Source organism: Ochotona curzoniae, unplaced genomic scaffold (assembly GCF_017591425.1).
Source record: "Ochotona curzoniae isolate NIBS_2020 unplaced genomic scaffold, NIBS_Ocur_1.0 contig_3432, whole genome shotgun sequence".
Lineage (NCBI taxonomy): Eukaryota > Metazoa > Chordata > Mammalia > Lagomorpha > Ochotonidae > Ochotona > Ochotona curzoniae.
This window is the reverse complement of record NW_024465859.1, coordinates 2,213,084-2,237,985: the sequence shown is the minus strand read 5'-3', so window position 1 is coordinate 2,237,985 and position 24,902 is coordinate 2,213,084. Positions and strand designations below refer to the sequence as shown.

The window sequence follows — 24,902 nt, the reverse complement described above, 5'->3', positions numbered from 1 at the left end:
TTCCTCCTCCTCCCCTTTCTCATCCCCCATGTTTCACTCTTCCTCCTTCTTTTCTTATTAATGATGAATCAAGGAGGAATTTTAAAAACAATTTTTCAGTTATCCCTTTGCTCTTTTCCAACTTTCGTGTATCGTATTTAGCTTATGTCTCTTTAAGCTGAATGAAAGCCAATTGAGTATAAAATGTGAGAAGCAATTAGTCTCTACACACAGATTTTCATCAACACAATTCACAGAAATGTCAATATTAAGTAGGCAGTAGATGGGACAAAATCACAACAGGCAACTTTATTTTTAGAATTTGACTCAAAAATCAAGAAAAATAAATAAAAGGCATTGAGTCTCGATTTGTTAATATGCAAAATAAACCAAAATTACATCAACATTTACCATGAGATCATTTAAATGGATTTGCAAATGATCTGATAAGGGAACATGTGATTTACAACATGGAAACTTCTTTTAACAACCATGGACTTAAATGCACTGCACTTTAGGTCACCTAGACTAGCTTAGCAAGGATGAGTAAAGTGGTAGTTCCAAAAGGCAACCCCAAAACACCTTTCTCCAATGGAGACTTTGGTAATTAACTGTGATTAAAAAAGTCAAACACCAACTCCTATTTTCATGATGTTAGATGGTCTTTTTGTCCATTTTTTCCCATGATGAGCCAATTTTAAAGACTTCAATTATTTTGAAGACACTCCAAATCCACAGAGCAGCAAACTCGCCCATTCTGTATGTTAAAGAAACAAGAGTTAGAAAGTTGAAACACAGACTACAAACCAATTATCAGTCTCAAGTTTCTAAGTTCTTATTAGCCTTTTGAGATTTGAGACAAATTCCAGGAATGCTATGGAAATATTACTGGAAAGAAGATAGAACCAGAATGAAAGGAAGGAAGGCCTGATGGACTCCCTAGGGTCCCTTCTGATGAACTGTTGGTTCCACTGACAGTGCCTTCAATTCCATTACTACACTCAAATTCTGTAACATCTTCCTACTATTCCAAGCTGATTTATAGCATATTTACCATGCTTACTGAAAATGAGATACTTTCCAAAACTAAATTTCTAAAAGATATCAATTTGTCACTCACAAATCTAATCAACAGTACTACAAAATTCTGAAGGCTAATTGAAAAAGATAAAAGTATTAAGGAAAATATAGTCTCTCATTGTGGCTATGAAGGGAAAATCGAACATACAAATGTATAAATACTTGAAATGTATTAACAATAAATTTCATACAATAATGTAGATTTAACTATGTAATTTCCATTAGTGAATCTCAAAATTGATGTCAAAGAAATACTATTAAATGATGCATATATGTCTCTTGGTCATTGATTTTACTATGTTAAATGTTTTGCTAAATGAAGTTTGATATATTCTTTGGCTGTTGGGACTGTATGTTAGATGGTAATTTCCAGAAAAGAGAGAAAAATCCAGCACAGACAAGCAACTTGGGAACCTTCCAATGATGCCTAAAGCTGAGCCATCATTTGACAAAATCAAGTATACTAGCATTTTTACTGCGTTTAATCATGGGACTCTTCAAGATATTTTAGCAATGATTTTTTTTATATTGACTAACAATTGTTCCAATTAGTTAATGCCAGAGCTTTTCATGAGTTTTAAACAGAGGAGAGGGTCAGGCTTTTGATCTTCAAGAAACATAAGGATGTTTCATGGTACCTCCTCCATAAAAAAGTGGAATTTTCAATAATCAAATAATGGAACAAGAGTCACTGGTTTATACATTGGTACTATAACCATTAAACTACAAACAATTTTCTTGAACATTTGCTTCCTAATTACAATTTCATGAAAGACCATTGGGGCTGGCATGATGGCTCAACTGGCTAATTCTCTACCTCCAAAAGCTGGCATCTAATAAGGTTGCCGGTTCATGTCCCAGATGTTCTGTTTCTGATCCAGCTACCAGCTTATGGCCTGGGAAATCAGTGGACAATAGCCCAAAACCTTGGGACCCTATACTCATGTGGGAGACCCAGAGGAAGCTCCTGTATTCATGTCTTCAGGAAATCCAGTTACCTTGCATTTACAGGTTGTGCACGGAGATCCAGCCATTGTCCACAACGAGCCGCTGAGCCTCAAAATACCATAGCTGTCGAGACAAGTTTTTCTGATGTCGTAGGTGATGTTATCAGCCAGGCAGGGATCACTGACACAGCGAGGACAGCACTCCCCTTCTAAGATGGCTGTGTACTCACAGCTAAGATTGGGGCAAGTGAGTGGCCAGCAATCTACCTCTCCTTCCTATGGAAAGAAAGCCAAAAGTGTCTCATCATGTGCAATGTTATTCCCCGTGTCTGATAGTGGGAAAGTTAACATGCTAATTCTCCTTACAGTAAATGTTTCTAGTTACCCACATTAGTTGTACAATATGCTTCCTCCTAAAAGATCTACTACCATTATCACTTCTTTTAGGTTGCTTTTGCTGACCAATTGTACTATAATCCATAAGCATGTGTCAGCCGCTTTGTGTGCTAAACACAGACTATATTATTTTTGTGATCTATAGGAATATATCATAATTAACACAACTGCACATTCAGTTTTGAGTCTTAAGGCTTTTAACTTGTTTCGCTTAATCTTCTGGATGCTTAGTATAGCCTCTGTCAATGCAATCTGAAAATAAATAAATGGATGGAAATGCATGGTTAGTGTGTAAATGGATACTGATTTTTCATAAGGTTAAAAGCAGGATGTGAAGCACGATAGCATTCTACATTATAAATTGAACTTTTAGTTTGGAATGCAAAGCTGAGATGGGGCATCATCAGGAGAAACATTTCAGAGTGGTTTTTGAATGCAGAGTGTGACTCGTGATCTTTCCAAATATAGTCCAGATAGAGCCCTCTGCATGTGTCAGTATCTAAAACTGTGGCTCCACCAGCATAACGACCAGAGGACTCTTAATGTAGCCTCTGCTGCTGTCACGCAGTCATTATAATTCACTGTAATTTTTGTTTAATAGTCCAGACGGCTACATAAGGATTGGTGAGGCAATATACTTTTTCTCTCATGTTCACCATTATGTCACACAGAGCCTAGCACATTCAAACCTGTGATGCATATTTTTTTAAATACGGTCCACAATGGCCTCAGGTAATTCTTAGCAATTACATCAAGTGGCTTCTATTTTTCCCATAAATATTGCCCTCGGAAGGATGGAGATGAAAATATAGTTTTGAAATTCTGTGTATGAAAATTTCACATAGAAAATTAGTACCAGTCTTCTGTCTACATAATGACTGGCTTTGTGATAAAATAAATGTGAGTTTACAGACCAACAAGAAAATAGATTTAACACTCCGATTAGAGTTCTATGTCCTTGGATGAGAATTTGAAAAGATGAATATGATTCTTTTTTAACTGCATTATAGTCCTTAGTATTAAGAAATGTTTGAGAATATTTTAAAATCTGATGCAAATTTACTAGAATTTTCTCTAATTTTTCATGAAGTATCACTGTGCTAAATAATTGTTAAACTAGGAACACCCAGGTGAGAGTTTTTATTAAAAGCTGATTCAGGTAGAATGCTCCATAATTATGTTTTGTAGATGCGATATCATTCACTATGACAAGTATCTTAAAAAGTCTTACTGACAAAAATTTCTGTGCTATAACTTGGAACAGAATAAACCAGGTTCAGAAGTAAGCCTTTCCTCTGGATTTTTAAAATTTGCTGATGCCATTAGTGCATTATATTATTATCTATTCACAACTTTGTTTTTCTATGTAAACATTTAGGATGGAGGAGATTTTCAAGGTAAAAATATTAACGATAATCTCTACCATGCACTGAATACTTTCTAAATGCCAAATACTGCACAATCCTTTACCAATGGTTGCTAGTTTTCCCACTTGCCATATAAAATAGGTACTCATTTGGGTATATTTGTAGGAAAGAGTGATCAGTGAAATACCATGGCTTTCCCAGGGTAATCAAATAGACAGCTAGCATATGAGGATTTAGGACAGGATGCTATATCTCCAATTACTTAGTCACTGGAATTTATATACTTATGAAATCTGACATACTAAAATCTTTACTAGCTATGTCACAAGAATTAAATGATTTTGTGCTGTAAGGATCACAATTAGCAATCAAGATATTAAAAGTCTTCTATTTCAAATCCTAAACTATAACAGCTATAAACTAACATCACTGGGCCAAATCTGTCCTAAAAAATATGCTCTTTATGTCTTGCACAAAGTTTTCCACAGAATATCAATGTCTTTATGTGCAAATTATGCTCCCTTCATCACAGGACCTGCAGGTACATCCATGCTATCTAAGTAGGTGAAAACTAGAACCCAGATGCAACTTGCAACCACTTTCAGAGTAAAGGGACAAAACCCTCCAAAGCAAGCTGACATACCAGACACCGGCATTGCTGACAGCTGTGAGTCCAGTTGTCTCCACTGCGATACAGCTTGCGTCCATCTTGATCTAAACATTGACTTGTGACTCTGGTATCACACTCTGGGCAACAGAAAAGGTCAACATTTGGGTTCTGGCAATCACAAGCTGTCCGTCGGCAGAAAATCTTCCCATCCTGTTCAGAAATAACATTAAGAAGGGAAATGATAAGCTGGCCTTAGGACGGTAGTCACATCCTATAAATCCGTTTTTGTTTGTTTGTTTTTCAGAGTTTTATTTTACTTATTTGAAAGGCATTGTTATGAGGGCTGGATGGGATGCAGGCTGGGCCAGGCTAGGCTGCAGCAGAGACTGACACACCCAAAGACAAAAGCTGGGGATGGGTTATGGCACCTGCTGGTGTGCATGAAGATCAGACCTGTGGTGAGCAGTTGGGCTGGGCTACAGCATCATAAGTTCATGTGAGAGATGATGCCATGGCAGAAATGACCAGGCAGCTGCATCCATGCATATAAGTGTTGGCTGGTGCAGGTGGCAGGCTGAACTTTACCCTGCACTGGCTGGTAGACCCAAAAGTCTGAGATCACCCATGGTAAGGTTTCTTGAAGGACTACCCAGTGGACCACATAACTGAAACCCTGGCCTCAGTAAAATCACAGGATGTGTGTAGTCCAACCTTGGGACTGAGTCTGCTCAGTTGCTGATGACAGTACAGTGAGGTGACTGTCCAGATGCACTTGGGGAACATGACAGCCAGATCATCTAGGCCAGTGAGAGATGTTGACTGCCTCATCAGGGGATGGAAACAACTGGTTAGGCCATTCTCTTGGCCAAGATTTTCAGCATGTTCCTGGGTCTGTGGATGCACTAACTTGGAACTGGCCAACCAACAGACCTTGGAAAGATTTTTCTCAACCCTGGAGCAATGAAAACAACAACTTCTCAGAACTATCAACACCGCTCAAGTAACATCCTCTGAACATTCTTCCCAACATTGGGGTCTCTAAGGCTTCCCTAAAAGATGTCTCTTCCCACGTTTCCCCTTTGTACACAGGAGACAAACAAAAGCTGAAACATTTGTGCCACCCACATTTCTCCCTTCCCTAATCAGAGGCCCACATGGTTGTGCATCCATTTCTACAAAGCAAACAATTTGAAAACCAATAAAAAAGTTAAAAAAGAATACTTTTTGGAGTATTAGCCATGATGACACACAGTACAAAGGAATGAAGATCAACAATGCTTACACATCTAGAACCAACATTTTAGAGTGGGGCTTACTTACATGTTAGTGCTCACAGTAACATCTTGACTCAGACAACAAAGCAGATAAAATGTTAAGTAAAATTGGGGGTCATTATTTATGTTTAAACTGCTTTGTTGACAATTTTCAAAGCTGAAAAATCTCAGAGATGAAAGGTAACTTAAAAGACATAAAATCAAACCTCCTGGCCCATGTATGTTTCCCCTCTGTAGCAATAATATTGGAAAGTCACAAGATTCAGTGGTGTAGAGAATTAAGTTGCCTCTGTGACACCAGCATCCCATATGCATGCCAGTTCATTTCCTGACTGGTCTACTTCTTATCTAGCTCCCAGATACTGTGCCTGAGAAAGCAGCAGCTAATGGCCCAAGTGCTAGGGCCCCATCCACTCATGGGTGAAACCCAGAAGAAGCTCCTAATTCCTGGCTTCATCCTGGTCAAGCCAGACTATTGGAGAATAAATCAAAGGGGGAAGCGCTTGCTCTCTGTCTCTTTCTCTCTCACTATCAATATCTTTTAAATACATACATATATACATATATATGCATATATTTATAGTCATCATGGCACCTTTACATGTTGAGCTTTTAATTTATTAGAACAATAAGTCTGTGACTATAATATAAATTAAAAACATTATCTCAAATTTGAAAGTAAGAAAAAATAGAAGAAGAAAATACCAGGGAGGGAAATAGGAAGGGAAGTATCATTATATTCCTAGAAGTTTTTCTATGAACTAAATAGATTCTGCTATCTTTGTATTAATATCACATGAACTTGAGAATTTATGAGAACTGTGTTAATTATCATGTACTGGCTGTGACCACAAGAATTTAATGTATTAATAAGCATCTCAAAGTAATAAAACAATAAAAGAAAGTCATCAAGACTGTACTTGAAGCTTTGTCATCTTAAAGGACAAATCAGATGTTCAATATCTGCATCTCTGTACACATTATAATACTAAAAACTGAACAGACTTTATCTCTAACCACTGAGTTTAGATGATAACCTTGGCAATCATAAAACTATTGTGCCACATGTTATGCTAAACTTTTTATGTGAATTATATCATCTAATCCAGATAACTTGCGAGATATGAATTTATGTCTCTGTTTCTCAAAGGAGATAACTAATAAAGAATTAAATATAACTTCAATAAAAGTCTTCCAATGCAAAGTTAATGGAAACTCATGGTTATTTTATTATAATTTCTGTCCTTTTTTTTTTTAGAAATTATTATTTATTTGAAAAAGAAGAGAGAGAGATTGAGAGAAAGAGAGAAAGAATATCTCCCATCCATTAGATCACTTCTGAAGTACTTCCAACAATCAGGGCTTATCCAGGTCAAAACCAGGATCCGGGAACTCAATCTAGGTTTCTTATAATTGTGGGAAGAACCCAATTTTTTCTATCATTACCAGCAACTGTTCAGAGTGCATGTTAACAGGAAGTTGGTATGGCTGAAAAGCTAACCCTGAATTTAGGAACTGCCACATGGAAAGCAGCTTCTTAACCTCTAGCCTGAGCACAATTCCTGTACTGTATTTACTAGCAGTTATTTCAGTATTTATCAATATTGTGTCATAATGTTGACACAGTCAGCTTGAGGGAAATGAGAACCTCTATAAAGCTTCTATTATTGAATGCAGTGGGTTATTTAGGGGCAGCAGATATATGAATGAGTTGATTATTACCAGTATTGCATTTCACTGGTTAGAGTCCTTTTAGCTTTCATACTACAGTGATCTGTTGATGATGTTTCTATCATGTACCAGATTTCATCTACGGCCATACCACCCTGAATGCGCCCAATCTCCTCTGACCATGTACCAGATTTCATCCCCCTTCACAGCCTAATGATCCTGTAAGCCTCGAGAATCTACTCCTAGGATCTTCATCTACTTCAGCCTCAATTAAGCTGAATCAGACAGAGCTTGCTAGATGAATTCAGCATCAGCTAACATGGAAACTCAAACGCTTTATATTCTTTATGAAGAATGGAAACAAGATGCTAGTTACATGTATAATGACAAAAGGCTGAAAATTGCTTTCCTTCAAATTGCATGGATGGAGTATATTACTAGATCAAATGACATAAAATAATAGTGCTCCATAGAGATCTAGAGATGAAATATTATAAACATACTTGCATGTGTATGTGTGTATGTATGCATGAGAACATATACAGAGAGCAACACAATAGGGAGCAGATGACCTGAGTCAGAAAGTTCAATTCTTCTGTGCAAAGAAATGTCTAGACTGCATCAAGTTTCAAAAATCAGCCATTTTCTCGTAGCTCTTACATTATTACTTTAACTCACTAATGCTTGTTACTTGTATAACCATGGCCCTCAAATGGCTCCCTGATGCTTTGTTTATTCAGTGAAAGCCAAACCAAGTAAAGATAGCTACAACATGAAACCTTTTGATCAGCTTAATTTCCAATTACTCTCCCTAAGCATAAAAGAAAAATCCCAGGAACAAACATGATCAAGGCTAGGAGTTCAATTAGAAGTTGCTGTACTTCTGGCAATGAGACAACACAATCAGAATGCAATGTTCCTTCCCACACATTGACTAAAAGAATGAATAAGAATAAATGGATAGCCTCCAGAGTTAGTGCAAAATAAAGCAACTTTCTATCTCATCAATTATGTGAAAAGGCCAAATATGCCCCCACTAAGCTCCAACATGTTTCAGAAAAATGGCCATGCTGACTCTGGCTTTGAATTGCAAGTTGGATGCTAAGAAAATCATTTTTTTCACCTGGCTACCATTTTAAATTTATTTGTTATTTACATAAAGTAAATAAATTTCACATGTTTCATGGTACAGATGTAGGAACATAGCAATGTGTCCCAGATTACCCACCATCTTGCCTGCATTCCTCACCAACCTCCTTCTCCCTCATCTCCTTTTGCTAATTTTTACAATGACTTCTCCTTTCCATCACAAGCTTAGTGCTCCATTAGGTAAAGATATCACTCCCACAATAAGTAGGAAAAAAAACAATAAATCCCAGAATGTCAGTCTCACTCAATTTTTTTTTTTTTGTAACCACAAATCCGAGAAACCTACAATATTTATCTTTTTTGGATTGGCTTTTTTTCACGAGGCATAATGATTTCTATTGGATCCATTTAGTTGCAAAAGACAATGTTTCTTTTTATATGGCTGATTAGTACTTTTTAGTGTATATGTATTAGCTTTGTGTAGTCATGGTTTGAAGACATCTGGGTTGATTCCATATATTAACTATTGTGAATTAAGGTGCTATAAAAATGGAAGTACAGTTATTTCTCTCATATGCTGATTTCATTTTGTTTGGAATGGGTCCACAGTAGGATGGCCGTTGGTAGATCTACTTTTATACATTTGAGGAATTTCAATGCTGTCATCCATAATGATTACAATAGTTTATATTCCCACCAACAGTGGATCAGGATACCTTTTTTTCCATAAACTTGTCTGCTTTTATCATTTTCTAATTTCCATGATAGCTGTTGTAACCAGAGTGAGGTTAGAGCTCATATTCCTGATGGCTAGTGAAAGGGTAATAAATAACCTGTCACATGTGGATTCAGTATTTCAGTGAGAATGCAATTGTGAAACTTCAGCTCACAGTGTACCATCAAACTTCAAACCAGTATCAGAAAAAGAATGTTAAGCAACTTGTCACAGTTCTCTGGGGATATTCCTGGAGCTTTACTTGTCTCAATTGAGGTGGTCAGAAAAACCCCCATTAAAATGACAGGGATATATTGTGTCACAGAATCTAAACTGTTTCATGATCTTTTACGAAGCAAATTAATTCATAAGTAATTAATAGCACAGCATCGTAATCTCTTATTTGGCAAAGATAGGGCACACAATTTCTAAGAAAATAAAAATAAATTTATACTTATGCCATGCAGAATTATAGGTTTTGTATTACTAATTACACCATTTTCTAATGAATAGTTGACATAGCAATACATTTACTCCAAATGGAATAATAACATTATTTTTTTCTGCAATAGGATTTTAAAACTTTTATGTCAGGGAAGCAGACTTGAGTAAAATTACTTGTACAGATTAAATGTAACATCAATTTGATATTTGCTAACTGATGATCATTGTCCAGATTTATTGTAATACTGTATCTATACATAAAATTTTATTAGAACAGAGGATCTGGTACTTATTTACATAGTTTTTTGTTTTTCGACAGTGATACAGCTGTATTTTTGGGACAGAGTTCTAATAACAAAAGTCAAAATGTTGAAAATGTTCAATTCTTTGCAGAAGATGTCTGTTGTTCACTAATATAACCTACTCTAGTCTTATAAGTTTACATTCTTAAACAAAAAGTTATTCAGATGTCATCAGCAATCTTTTTAGAAAGTATTGATTTTGGATCCAGTATTGTGGTACAGTGCCTGTAACAATGCCATCTCTTACACGTATTCATTCTTGCTCTAGTTGTTCTAATTCTGCTTCTCATTAATGACCTAGGGAAAGCCCTGGAAATCGGTGTGTGCAATTTGCTTCCTACACCCACATTGGATACTCTGATGAAGCTCTTTCCTCCTGGTTTTTGATGGACTCAGACCTGGCTATTGTACCCGTATGGAAATTGAACCAGCAGATGTAGGGTCTCTCTCTCACCTGATCCTCACTACCCAGCAATCTGAGTTGGCTCTGCAGTTTAAACAAATACATAAATGTTTAACAAATACATAAGCTTTAATTTTGCCTTACACCATAGCCAAAGATAAACACCTTAAAACTGGAGAAAAAACAACTTTAGTGTCAATTTATTTAGTTATCTGCCTTTAACAAAGAGAAAACCAAGGCTTGAAAAGGAAAATGATTATTCCAAATGGACAATTACTAACTGAAAAGAAACAAGATCTCAGTGCTAGTAATTCACCACAATGATGCATGCCTTATGAGAAGTCTAGATAGTAAACAAACAAAAAACAGTTTCTGACAAATTGCAAACAGAAGAATTCAAACCAACAGCCATCCCAACATCTGCTGGGAACTAGTCAGACACATTCCTGTCCCTCAGTGCTGGCAGAGGGAATGTTTCCATCCAGCAAAATGGGTGGCTAAGCTTCTCAGGCCAACCACTCTGGAGTTTCTTGTTCACAGATTAGGGAAATGTGGTTATAGAGGCTGAGTCTCTGGCATAATTAAGCAGCATGTATTATTTCATTTCTATCTTTTCTCCCATGAGATCTTAATTTTATACTTCTCTTTCAAGCTCCCATTTTCAATAACCTGAACTTCTGCCTCAGACTAAGTGTTTTTGCTTTAGTTTGCTTCAGTCTCAGATCTTCCATCATCATGCTGTCAATCAGAACTTAACAGGGCCATATCAATCCCAAATGTAAAATCCCTTATGATCTCTTACTGCCCACAAGTTGAAATCTAAATTCCACATCCTTGCTCAATACCTAACTGTTATCTCCAGGCTCATGACGGACTATACCCTTACCATGCCTTCCCTCCTTTTTTTTTGCTCATAAATTCTACTCTCATTCTTCAATTCACATTTTTTTTGCAGAATATACATTATTAGAGTTCAGCATTTTTGCTCTTGTGGTTTTCTCTATTTAGGATTCACTTTACACCCCAACTTGGCTAAGTTTCTAGTCCACTTAGGTCCTATTCAAGGGAGTCCTCTCTGTAAAGTCTGTCTCTGTCCTTTGTGAATCATCCCAGAATAAATCATTTACCCTTTATATTTTCCCATAGAAAACTGTTTATGAATCTACCACAGTGCGACAGTTGGTTAATTGTTTGTGATTCCATTTTCCCCTTCCTCTCTATGATAATCAACATAAACACAACTTCTTATACCAAAATGCTCCATTTTCTAGAAACTAATAAATCAAGAATCTCCATAACTTACCTAGGAGCACAGGAGGAAACAAATATATCTTTCCGAGGCCTGTAAAATCTTACAAATGTAAGAACCACAAACAGGGATCTATGAAAAGCAGCCGTATTGTAACCAAAGTTTAGGGATCAAACTCCAGTGGCAACCATTATTCTATAAATTTCCATGGCCTGGATAATGCTGAAAAAAAATACGAACTCTAAAAATTTAGCATTTCTTTTGCCTAATCAGATAAATGTTCTGATAGTGCAAAAAAGAAAAAAGTTACATCTAAAGCACACAGAATTTAAACAAAAGCTAAATCCATTTGTGGTGACCTAGCTTTAACATTGAACACCATTCATCTGTGAACAGATTTCAACGTCTTTCTTTCAATTCTTGCAAAACACAAGCAGATGACCTGCCATATTGACTTTAGACAGAGGAAAGAGGTTTTTAAAAATATGTGTGAATCTGCTCCTCTCAACAGTCAACCATGACCCTTTAAGAGCCTGTGGCTTTTACCATTGTGTGCTTGTTTTATTTGAATTCGGAACACAACATATGACCGAAAAGAATAAACTTTATACCTCAACCTTGATTTTATTCCATGGTCTCCAAGATGATGTCATAATAATTGTCCATTTGGATGCTTATGTAAAGGAGATCGTTCTCATAAAACTGGAATGAAACACTTAAAACTCCGAGAAAATAAAATGAAATAGGAAAAGTCACCAATAGTTCATCTGATGAGGCTGTCTTGCAGAATTTGACTCAGATTTCCTAATCCAATTTCTAAAACCAGCCCTCTGCTTTTGCCACAACCTCTGGAACACTACATAATAAATGGGAAAACCATGAACTTGGGTTAAGTAACAAAATGTAACTAAATTTTGATTTAAGGAACTAGGCTTGCATACAGGAAAGAACACTGGTGTTATGGGGCAATGAATTAAGCATTTGGTAAATCTATTGAGATATAGCAGATTGCGAGGCAAGGAAATAAACTGGATGATTTCTTAAGGTTCATCGCAGCTTCTTTAATATAGCACATTCAGAATTTATCAGGCAACTGGCTAACAGGCTACTAAACATGTAATTTCTGTTAGCTCCCATGACCATAAAGCCCAAGATTAAATACTCCCATTCTTTCAGTCATAGAAATACAAGGCAAGAGCTACAGTAAGGCCACATCAAAGGCAAATAAATAGGAAAGATCAAAAAAGAAGAAATAAAACATAAGGAAATCAAACACTTTAATACGACCATTTTTACAAAGCATAAAACAAAACCAAGTGATTACAGAATCTTATTCACATAAGCATTAAACTCACTTCCAAATTACTTAATATAAAACAACAGCCTAAAGTGAGAATGGCAAAGCAGACATCAATTACCAATAGAGCTTGTATTAATATTGTCATTTGCTCAGAATGAAAGCCCACCTGTCTCTGACCATGGAAATCTGTGAGCCGTGTGTGTGATGTCACCGCAAAAAGTGAGAAAGTTGATGCAGTGATACAGGTGATAATTTTAGGCAGAGCACTTTTAATCATCACATTTATAAAGAGTTTTATAAGGGCTTATTACAGTTCATCCAACCAATCTTAACAACACCTCAGGCTCTCAGTGGGAGGACTAACATTGGCTTCTGTGTCCTGCTTTTCCTTGCCTGCAGTCTCATCCCAACCCAACATCTCACTTTTCAGTGAGTTCACAATCAATTCAAAGCAAGCTTGCCTGCCACTCAGCATCACCATTAGCTGTAGAATTGAAAGAAGAGGGGCTTTTGCAAAAACTACAGGAGACTCCTGAGTCAACAGCCGGGGGGGGGGGGGAAGGTGCAGAGAGGTAAAGAGATGAAGGTGGAAGAGAAAGAATAGCTGCTAATTATGTTCACCACATCAGCCTCACCTTGCAGGAACAGACAGAACACCTGTCTTCTCTCAGGGTCCACACCTGCCCATTGTGCTTCAGTCCCCCTTCATGGGGACAGTCACCAGAGCAAGAGGGCCCAGAGGGGCAGAGGCAGTCAAAGCCCCCTGCCAGGTTGATGCAGGCAGAATCATTCCAACACGTGTGAGTTTTTAAGGCACATTCATCGATGTCTGAAAAACAGCAAAGCACACAGCTTTAAAACGTATTCAAAGGGAACTGAGAAAAAACCAGACATTTACAACAGCATTAACTAATATTATTAATTATTACCTGGTGCCAGGTACTGTGTCAAGCTGTTCATGTGTATTACCTATTTACTCTGCAAGGCAGCTCTGAGTAGATAGGATCTTTTCTTATGTCTATTTGGCAAATAACAGATCTGTGGCTCACAGAATCAATGAATATATCCACTTTAACACAGTTAGTAAGAGGCTGGGCTGTGAGCCATCTTCATAAATGCTAGGCTCCAATTACTAAAATATCCAGTAGCAGCCATAAACTCGTTCTAAGGTATTCCTAAGAATTCTTTTCAGAGACACTATTAACCCATTGGCAGCACGCCAATGCCTCATGGGGATCTGGATCTTTTAGAAAAGGTATGAGTAGTTTAGTCACTAAGTAGGAACAAGTATGTCATAAGGGAAATATTGAGTCAATTAGGCTGTGCCCGGATTCTTGGTCCATAGTTCAGAGTAAGAGTGGGTACCTTGCCTAATCAAAGCCAAGCAACTTTAGTGAAAAAGCAGCATTTTTTGTCATCACCAAACAGTATCATAGCTACAATAGTGTATGACATTGATTTGATTAAGGATATGAAAGATGCTTTCAAAAAGTGAACAATGTGTCTTATGTAAACTACTTACTGTTCTCATTTAAAACATTAGATAACAAAATTAACATATAAATTGTGAAAAAATTTAAATCTATGCAGTGTTTCTTTGAAAAAACTTTACATTCATTTATGTACTTTTGTAATTTTTGTTACATATTATTTGTTAATACATAGACAGCAGATTTCATGAATGCTGTAAGTACAATTCAATGAATATAATGTTACATTCTTCTAACCCCCTCCTTCCTTTCTTTCCTTTTCCTTTAATTTTCTTGCAATATTATGCTGTTTTGCAATAACATATTGCAAGAAAATTAAAACCTTATTTTGTGATCATAGGCTCAATGATTCTGTAAACAATGAGCTCTGAAAATACAAAATAAATAGATCACTGTTCTTCCAGGGTATAGACCAGGTTTATAGACAACAATCAAATCACAAGATATAAGTGCAACTTGATAAACATTAAGGCTTTAACATTTTATATATTAGGTACAACAATCAGAGAAAGCATGATATTTATATTTTTAAATCTAGCTTATTTCACTAAACATAATGGTTTCCAATTCATTTGGTGCAAAACCAGGATTTCTTTCTCTTGGGGGGCAAGTACTATTTCACAGCATATTTGAACCACGTTTTGTTTGGGCAGTCATCAGAATGATGGGCATTTAATTTGGGTATGTACGATAGGTATTGCAAATTGAACTGCTATATATGGTGGCAGAAGATATAGAAAGCACTCTATATGCTGAATTAATATCTTGGGTATATTACCAGGAATACAATGGTTAGATGAAATGAAACATTCTTTTCAGATTTCCGAGGAACTTCCAGACTATTATCAACAATGGTTTAAATAGTTTACATCCCCACCACTAAACTTAGGATAATCTTTTTCTCTACTGCATTGTTTGTTGCTGAGTTTCTTGAGCTCTTTATAGTTTCTGAACGTTAATCATTCATCAACTGCAGAGTAGGCAGATGTTTTCTCACATTCTTTTAGTTGTATTTTCAGTTTGTGGAGTGTTTCATATGCAGTGCAGAAACTACTTACTTTAATATAATCCAATTTGTCTATTTTAAAAAAAAATTTTTTGTCTATGCTTCTGGGGCCTTATTCAAGAAATGTTTGCCTAAGCAAATATTGTTAGGAGATTCCCCCAGGATTTTCTCTTGGAATTTGATGGATTGAGATGCTCATGTTTGCTCCTTGAACCATTTGATTTGAGTTTTGTACATTGTGTAGGATAGGGTCCTTGTTTCATGCTTCTGAATGTGGCAATCCAACTCGCTCAACACCAGTTAGTATAGACTATTCTTTATCCAGGGATTGATTTCAGCTTGCTCATCAAATGGACGAATTTCTAGGGTTTCCATTCTAGTCCGTCAGTCCACAAGGCTGTTTGTGGGTCAGTACCAGGCTTCATTGCTGTAGTATATCTTGAAATCTCATATTGTGATGCCTCCAAATCTGTTTTTGATTATTAAATTTTGCTTTAGCCATTCAGGTTTCTTATATTTTGCTGTTTTTTTGGGGCAGATTTTGGCACATCTTTTGAGAAGAATTTGGATTATGATTTAGACTAATCCTATAAAGTGTTATTTATAGAAAGGATATTTCAATGATATTGATTATTGAAATCCACAAATGCAGATTTTCCATTTTCTTGTATAATCTTCTATTACTTTCCTTAACTTTTGTAATTTCAGCGTAGAAATCTTTCACAGACTTGGTTAAATTTATCTAAGTTATTTAATTAATTTATTAATTTAGCAATTATGAATGGATTAGCCTTGATGAGCTCTTTCTCAGCCATGGCATTGTTTGCATATGCAAAGGTTATTGTCTATTTTTGTGTTGATTCTCTATCCGCAATTTTACCAAACTCTCTCATGAGTTTCAGTAGTATTTGTGGATCCTTTTATTCCCCTATCCAACGATCATGTCATTAGCAAACAGGTATGACTTGACGTCCTCTTCTCTCATTTAGCTCCCTTTGGTTTATATTCCATGTCTAATGTCCCTGTTTAATCACTAAGGAACTATGGAAAGTGCTGCTGTGAGTGGACATCTTTGTATGATTTCTAGGATTCCAGCTTTTCCACAAGCAATATGATGCCAGCTGTGGGTTTTTCATATGTTGCACTGATCATGTTGAGATACATCTCTTCTGTATCCATTTTTTAAGTTTTTGTTATCAAATGCATTTTCTGCATTTGTTGATATATTGATATATCAAATATGTTTTTTGCATACGTTGATATAATCATATAGCTTTTCTTTTTAAATCTGCTGATGTAATGGATGTTTACTAATTTTCCTATATATGGCTATCCCTGAATCTGCGTGATAAGTGCCATTTGGTCTAGGCAGATTCTGTATTGTTGGATTAGATTAGATTTCTTTTTTACCATCTTTGCATGTCTGTTCAGCAGTCATATTGCTGTGTAGTTCTCTTTGATTTATGTTTCTCTGGATTTGCTATTGTCTTCATAAAAGCAATCACCTTTCAATTGTTTGTTTTGATACTTTACATGTGTAAACTGTTCATAATACACATTTACCATGAAGTTTTTGCAAGTCTCTCATATTGTGTTGTGTTTCCATTGAATGGGGAGGTATAACGAATCCATTTAGCCCATCCTGTCAGTTAGAGCTCCAATGATTTTAATGACATTTGAAACATTATCAAGCCTCCCAAGCCTTTGTTTTGAACCCTTTCCCAATAGTCACTAAATTGCCTTATAAGACATTCAGTTTCATCTTTAGATTACATTTTGGAAATGTCTTGATTATATTGAAATGAAATACATGACTCAATATCTGTTCTTCACCAGTACTAATTTTTCATCCACTAAAGTTAAATCTTGTAGGTTTTTTTTTTTTAATCTGGGACAATTTTTAAGCAGCTTGAAGTTACCTGATATTTGTCTATCAAAGTCCTTTAGCCCCAGTTACTGTGCTGCAATGCCCTGCAAAACAACCTTCCTATACCAATCCTGATTGAGATATATTTTTTCCAAAACTTTGTTATGCACAAGGTACTTTTGCATACCAGATATGGTAAATGCTGAAAGCAATATCTAAGTCACTGCCCTCCTCCAGCTGATAAGGAAGAGCACAGGATTACACTCAGGTAACTACTGATAGGCTTGACCACTGGAGGAAATTAGGATATTAAAATTGTGAGTTATTACGCATCAGAAATTTCATCTTAGATTATGTATAAGGTTTTAGGTTTTGGCTAAGATTAGCATACAAAAACAGATTTTAAAAAGGGAAAACTAAGGTGAGAGAAGTCAAAACTAATCATACAGCCAGAAGGGACAGTGAAAGCAACGTGGCCTGGACCTCAGATTCATTGGGGTTCTCTCTATGAGACTGCAAATTGGTCTTTCAGAATCGTAGAATGCTGGCTGGTTTTAACTACTTTTAACTATTTATCTTTTAAATATAACAATTCATTTTCAAGGATAATCTCTTAAGAAGATTCTCCTTATAGTTGAAATTCTGAAAATGGTATCCGACAAAAATCACTAGTAATCTGAAAAGCTTCATTCAAAAATAATGAAAACAAATTGCCTGACTCCCTTTGCTGTATTGGCACAAAGCTTTGATTCACAGAAGTGCCTCAGACAACATTGAGAAATTCCAGCAATATCTCTAGAAGTTAGTTCTTTAAAAAAATCTGTATTTGTCTTTGTCCACATCAATTGTTGCCTCAGTAAAGAATTTAGTCAATGAGGGCCCAGCCTGGTGGTCTAGCGGCTAACGTCCTCACTTTGAGCACGTCAGGATCCCATGTGGGCACCAGCTCTAATCCCGGCAGTTCCACTTCCCATTCAGCTTCCTGCTTGCGGCCTGGGAAAGCAGTCGAGGATGGCCCAAAGTGTTGGGACCCTGCACTCATGTGGGAGACATGGAGGAAGTTCCTGGCTCCTGGCTTCGGATTGGCACAGCACCGTCTGTTGCGGTCATTTGGGGAGTGAACCATCAGATGGAATATCTTCCTCTCTGTCTCTCCTCCTCTCTGTATATGTGACTTTGTAATAAAAATAAATAATTTTCTTAAAAAGAACTTAGTCAATGCACCACGATTCCTCCTTAGAAAACCATGGAAATACTCCAAAATCATGATACCTGGATACAAGTTAGCCCCATTGAGACTGCATCAGGTCTCCAAGTGAGGAGATCTCCTGGTAACACTGTACCACACTCAATGTAATTGATCATTTTCAGAAACCTATACTTCTTCATCTTTACTTACTTTCAAATACAAGTGAACTGAATGTGAAAGCTGGGTGACTCCTTTGTAAGGGCAACCTCTTATTGTTAAATAAGTAATCATTATATATACAACATTTAACATGTCACAATTGTATGTTAGCATTTATAACTCTTTTAGACAATATCCACTAAGCACAGTCTTTTGAACACTAACATGTAGAAATCATAATAATGCCAATATTTTTTTTCTGACTCAATGAATATAAATATTGAAGCAAATCTGAAGCCTTCCTTTTCAAGTTAGACATGTCCTAATCTGATTTTGATTCCTAGGGAGCATTCACCACTTCTGAATTCCTCTCGTAGTAAGAGTTGGTGAAAAATGGCTTAGTGTTTAATTATATAGTTCCTTGTAAAAACTTTTCCATTATTCTCACTTCCTAATTTTTGCTAAATATGATTTAACCAAAATAGTTTTTGTTTTTCTCATTACATTTATTACCTTCTATGTTTTTCTAGGATATATATATATATATGTACATAATAATATATATATATATAAAAACTTGGTATAAGTCAGAACTTAGGTTTCTTTAAACTGTTAGTTCAGGCTTATCTACTGCCCATGTTCTCCCTCATTCCAACTATTTCTCATTGTAATCTAATCATTTTTTACTCTAGGCACAGTGGAAACTTTTTTAAAAAACATACTAGTGCCTCCTTATTGCCACTGGATAGATTTAATTAGTGTAACGCAGAACACAGGCCATCTGAGCCCTGTCTGTTCAGCCAGATGAGAGATGTTGATGTTAACACCTTCCACAGAAGAATGATGCTTTAAAAATCAAATCTGTCCATGCCACTTCTGCCACTTCCTCTGTTTACCAAGTGTTTCTGCCTGATGCTTGCAATAGGAGGTCAATATTTTCAGTATATCATATAAGCTGCTGTTTAACACCTCAATTGTATCTCTCCTTCCTGTTTTTATTCAAGAGCTATGGATATAAAATTTCAAATAGAAAAAATAAGTTAAAGGGATCTATTGCAAAGAATAATGATTATGGTTAATAGCAATGCACTGTACTTCTGAAGATCGTCAAGAAAGTAGATTTTGAGTGTTCTTGTCACAAACATGTGTGAGTATATTCATATGGTAATTACCCTGATTTAACTATTGCATTATATATGCAGGTTTCAAAACATCATGTTATTCACCATAAATCAGTTTGGCTTTGATTTGCTAATTAAATACATGTCATGATTCTCCCACAAACAGGACTTTCTGTTTACCATGTATGTGTCTTGTAACATACGTTTTTATCACTATATCTCTGAAATCCCTTGGGGTCAGTTTAAACGAGAATACACACAGTAAAACAGCAATCACAGTGAAATCAGATGGCAACTCCCAACCCTCTCTTCTGAGTGTTTCATTTTCTTGCCAAATGCCTAAAGACAGGGCAGAGGAAGTTCCATCAACCAAGTGCTCTAGAAACTGAAAGCATGATTTCAACCAACCCACCATTGGCTACAAAAGAATCTGTTATTTATAGTCTCTTTCACATATCATCCCCCAAATTGATCAATAATATCAATACAAACATGCCTTTTCAACATTTGGCTCTGTTGCATTTACAAAGTTACACACACATCAGCCGAGTTTCCTTCTTATAAATTAGAAAATCTGAGTATAAGGATAAACATAACTGTGTGCACAATAAAAGCAGGGTGCAAAACCAAGATTTGCTGTCCCCTCTCCAGAATGAAAGGATTTCACAGTTGAATATAGGAGCATATTGCCTACAGAGTTCCATGTAATTGCTTTACTTATGACACAGAAATCTAATTCTGCTTCCATGCAATTTAACAGATTTATGGAAAGCCAGATGTTAGCAATTATGGAAACCGACATTATTCATATTCTTGGTAATACAGACCTGTTTGCTCTGCACAAAGCCAACCTAATCTATTATACGTATCCCAAGGCATCCAAAGGGAAGAAGCACCCTATTTACATATTGCAACTGTTCTCTGCTGAGCAAATACAAAGATACTCACTCATGGGACTTACGCTAATCATAAGACAGGGCTCCCAAAGACAAAAGGGCAATGAAACAAATGTCATGCAAGAAGGTCTTTACTCAAATCTATAATCATTGCAATGTATTTTGTTACCTTTACTCTCTTATTGTAGATAATGGCTCTGAAATGTCCTTGTATTTCCCCTTATGAACTCATTATTTAAGTGCTTCATGTTTGAATGAGAAGTTTTTTCAATAACATTCCACAGCTAAGTTTGCATTATAACAGACATTCTTGTATGGGTACTTTCATAGTTCCTAAAAACTGTTATTACTATACTCAGTTTTGATTTAAAAAATACAGTTGTGCCTTACTCTATCTGGTTTCTCCTTTGATTTGAGATTTGTAGGTTACTTGGACATGTTAGAAAATATAATTTAAAGATGTTGATACCAATGTAAATCAAACCAATCCCAACTTAGCCTCAAACAATTTTCCTACCTTTGACTAAAAATGGTTCTGAGAAAAGCTTTAACAATATAACAATTGTAATGGCACCTGCCTCAGAAGCTGGAGTTTCTACAGATTGATTTCTGACATCAATGGGACCTTATCCACCCCCTCCAGGGTTTGCTAGTAGTTAGGTCAAAGAAATGATTTTTTTTTTCATTACCCTATATTCCTTACTGGAATAACTTTCACAATACATCTAGTTTCACTGCTAAGCTTGAAACAAGAGATATGTCAGAAAACAAAACTTAACCTGGGGTTTTAAGAACCAGCTGTGTGTGTTCTGACTTGGAAATCATTAACAGACATTAGCAACTCAGAAATGAGAGCAGAGCTTGGGGGCTTATCAGTGATAGACAAGGTAGAGCACAGATGTCTCTCTTCAATACCTAAAACAAAGTTACTTATTTTACAGTGGCAGGGAAGAAATTATGGGAAGCAATCTATGCACTTCACATCTGCAAACTATCTGAAATAATTATGTAGAGAAATATGAGATTGCAATGATTCAAAACATAAAAGGCTAATGAAATTTTAAGCTGACAAGATTTTCAGGTGAGGAGTAATTGTTAATGAGGACATTGTCCTATGCATTGGCCACCCTGTTTTTGATCATGAAATTTGCTTTAGAGTATACACCACTGAGAAGTTGATACACTTAGGCCACATTAAAAACAATTTATCAACACGGGGAGGGTCTCATGTCCGTCTGCCTTTAACAGGAGATAAGACATATAGCATGAAGAGGCAAGCTACAACATGAGGCATGGATAGGTAACTCGTGGGAATTTCCAACCAATTTCCTTCAGATTCCTTTTTACTCTCTGTTCCAGTCTGCAGTCTTTCTCGAGTCAGGGAAAACACCTCTCCCACAGTGTAGCTCTCACAGCTCTGTGTGTAACTGTTGTTCTGCCACAAGTGCCCCACTTTCCTTTAACTGAAAAGTCTATCTTTAAACATGGGGGGCGGAAAAAGACATGCTGGGTTCAACATTTCCTTATCTAGTTCCTAGACAAGTCTTATTTCCTGCCTTCTACAAGTAGTAGCCACTTCCATTCATATATCTTTATTCCTTCCTGAATGTATGTAAACTGCCAAGTGAATCTCTCTTCCATACTAATGAGTATGAAGTTTCTTGTAACTTGCAAAACCATTACCCTTGTTTAATAACATGGAAACAAATATATTTCTATTGGTTACCTCTTTATGGCTTAAGGTTCTCTCCTAGATGTTTCTCAGATATAATAGCACCCTGTCCTTCTCTTATCTGTCATTTAGTCACTAATAATTAGCATTCAGTTAACTAATCCCCCCATATTTATTTAGCATCTACTTTGTGCCAGATAAACTACAAAAGCCTTGGAATATTATGGATAAAAAAACCAAATTCCTCCTTAAAAGTACAGTCTGTTAAGTTTTTCTTGTTTTATATTCCCCCAATCTTCAGCTCTGGACTTTTCTCTTTCTCCTCAGTAGGGCCATTATACCACTCCAATTAATAGCTTAAATTTAGGAACACAACTGCCATGAGGACCTGTTATTGCAATCTTTTGTTCTGGTTTGCCGGAACTTGAACACTTTTCTGAGACAGGCGGCATGCATTGTTAACCTGAGAAAGTTCCAGGCACATTAGAACCTGTGAGTCACCTGTCAGTTCCACTGATCCAATTTATCAATTGTATGATTCTAGGAAATTTGCACAATATTTCTGAGATTTAATTCTATTGTTTGAAACAGGTGGATAAAAATACATCTCTGTAGTAACATGAGTTTGAATAAACATGTAATAAAATGTTTTCCATCAAATAATTGCTTAAAAATGATCACCTGCTTTTACTGTTTCGCTTGATTTTAAAATTTCTGCATTATTTTCTCTCATAGAGCTCATTTCATATCACAATTTCCACATTCACATCTCTTCAGGATATAATCAAATCTTTACCAACAGCCTTGATTTCTCTTATGTAAGCAGCCAATACCTCCATCTGTTTGTCGAGGATTTTCACTTCAATTCTGATTTCTCACGCCAATTCACATGGTTTTGATCAATTCACTGAACATTCAAATGCAGAAATACTAATACTCCAAGCTTTCTTTGAGGCTTAAACTTTAAGTTGGATGTTAAAATTAAATAACATGAAAATAATAATTTTCTGATACCTTATAAACCTGCCTTAGTCACCTATTACATTTTACTTACAGGGTATACAAATGCAGATGTAGAATGCTGTGCACAGCGTTCTAAACTAGCCAAGGTGGTTTACTTCTTACTCTGAACATTCACACTTTTATAATTACTCATTAAATCTGGTTCAAATCAGTGCAAAATTGTGACCAGTGGAATGAATAAGTACTAATCTACATATATTAAAATACTTGCTGTCTAAAGAGAATTGTATCACACAGGAAGACTATAGATGGCAAACACCATATCTATCTGTTTTTATACACCTACACAAATGTGAATGATTAGGTTATATTCTAGCTGTAGTCTACCGAATATATAACACCTGAGCATATATAGTATACTATTATAGTCATTATCTTATTTAATCTGCTTAATAAAATTTAATTCATGACTGGAAAGTCTATCCCTCTTTCACTTTATTTTTGTCGTCCATCTATCCTTCATGCTACCTTTAGGCTGTAGAGCACAAATGACTCCACCAGCCTGCAGGGAAGTCAAGCTGACACTCCCACCCAGGAATGTTCAGAATGTGCTACCTGAACCACCGTGACTTTGTCTCAGCCTGAGGATATCAGGGACACACACTGGGCTGAGTACCCTGCACTACACATCAGTGCACACTCAGAACAAGGAACTTCCACCATACCTTGCCCCCTCCTCCATGCTTAATGCACATAAAAGTCAAGTGCCTTATACACTGGGCAGCCATTTTTCTTTATAGCTGGGGTGTAAATATATTTTTGCATCTTCCATATTTATTCATATTCTTAGGATCCTGGTGTAATATATCTGTGCATCTCTCACAGCACATTTTATTGTGTCCTATGCCCAGTTAGAAATGCACAAACATCTGTTGAATTTTAATTTGATTTGGCTGATTGAAAAAAATAAACTCTTGACCTCAGATGCCTTCAGTTTTCTCTTATGTAAAATATAGTACTTGCATGAAATGTTTCTAAGATCTTGTCCATTTTCAGCTTTGTAAGATTACTTTTCACCTTTGTAGGACTGAGCTGATCTTTCAGATGTTAGAATACTTGTGGTGACAAACAGACAACAGGAGAGAGGTGAATGCAGTAAACAGCCTCAGGACCAAAAAATGAATTTCTTAGAATTAAACAGCTCACTTGGACATTCAGTATTTACAGAAACATCGCTAGTCTTCCTTCATGGGTAACTGCAAGCAAGAGCCAAAGGAAGCAAATGGGAATGGGTCAGTTGACAATGTAATTCTTGGTGACAAATATAAATGAGGAAACCAGCCAGGGTGAAAACCAAAACCAATCCATATATTGACAACGCATTCTCTCAAGCAAATTGTTAAATGAGAAATTATGTGTTGTCTGTGCCAAGGAAAGGTCTTAGGCAAGGAGAGAGAGAGAGAGAGAGTATAAAGCAATTTCATTTCCTACTAGAAGCATATTGTACACAGAGGTCAAAGGGCAAAAAATATCTTTAATAGCGTCATCTTAAAATCAAGCCTCTATCTAAATAATTATAGGGTCAAATAATAGCATTCAGGAATTCAAGCAAATTTTCTGCATGTTGTTTAACGTCTCCTGCCTACGCTCTGTTTATTGTTACTTAGATATAGAGTAGATAATTGAGGCCCTTCCAAAAACTCTGCTACTGGG

At 36.2% G+C, this 24,902-nt stretch overlaps 1 protein-coding gene across 3 annotated transcripts in view; it reads right to left on the bottom strand.

The window, feature by feature from the left end:
* Positions 1-269: 269 nt before the first annotated feature.
* Positions 270-24,902, bottom strand: part of NELL1 (neural EGFL like 1) — an 824,967-nt gene continuing 800,334 nt past the window's right edge. For 2 of the 3 annotated variants that reach the window (XM_040980279.1, XM_040980280.1), the window contains exons 16-19: positions 13,462-13,655; positions 4,413-4,589; positions 2,058-2,282; positions 282-736 (exon numbers count right to left, since the gene is read on the bottom strand). In XM_040980279.1, the coding sequence (XP_040836213.1) occupies positions 686-736; positions 2,058-2,282; positions 4,413-4,589; positions 13,462-13,655 (647 nt within the window). In that variant the 3' untranslated portion in view covers positions 282-685. Of the gene's footprint in view, positions 737-2,057; positions 2,283-4,412; positions 4,590-13,461; positions 13,656-24,902 lie in introns of all 3 variants that reach the window. The other variant, XM_040980278.1, reaches the window with a different exon arrangement.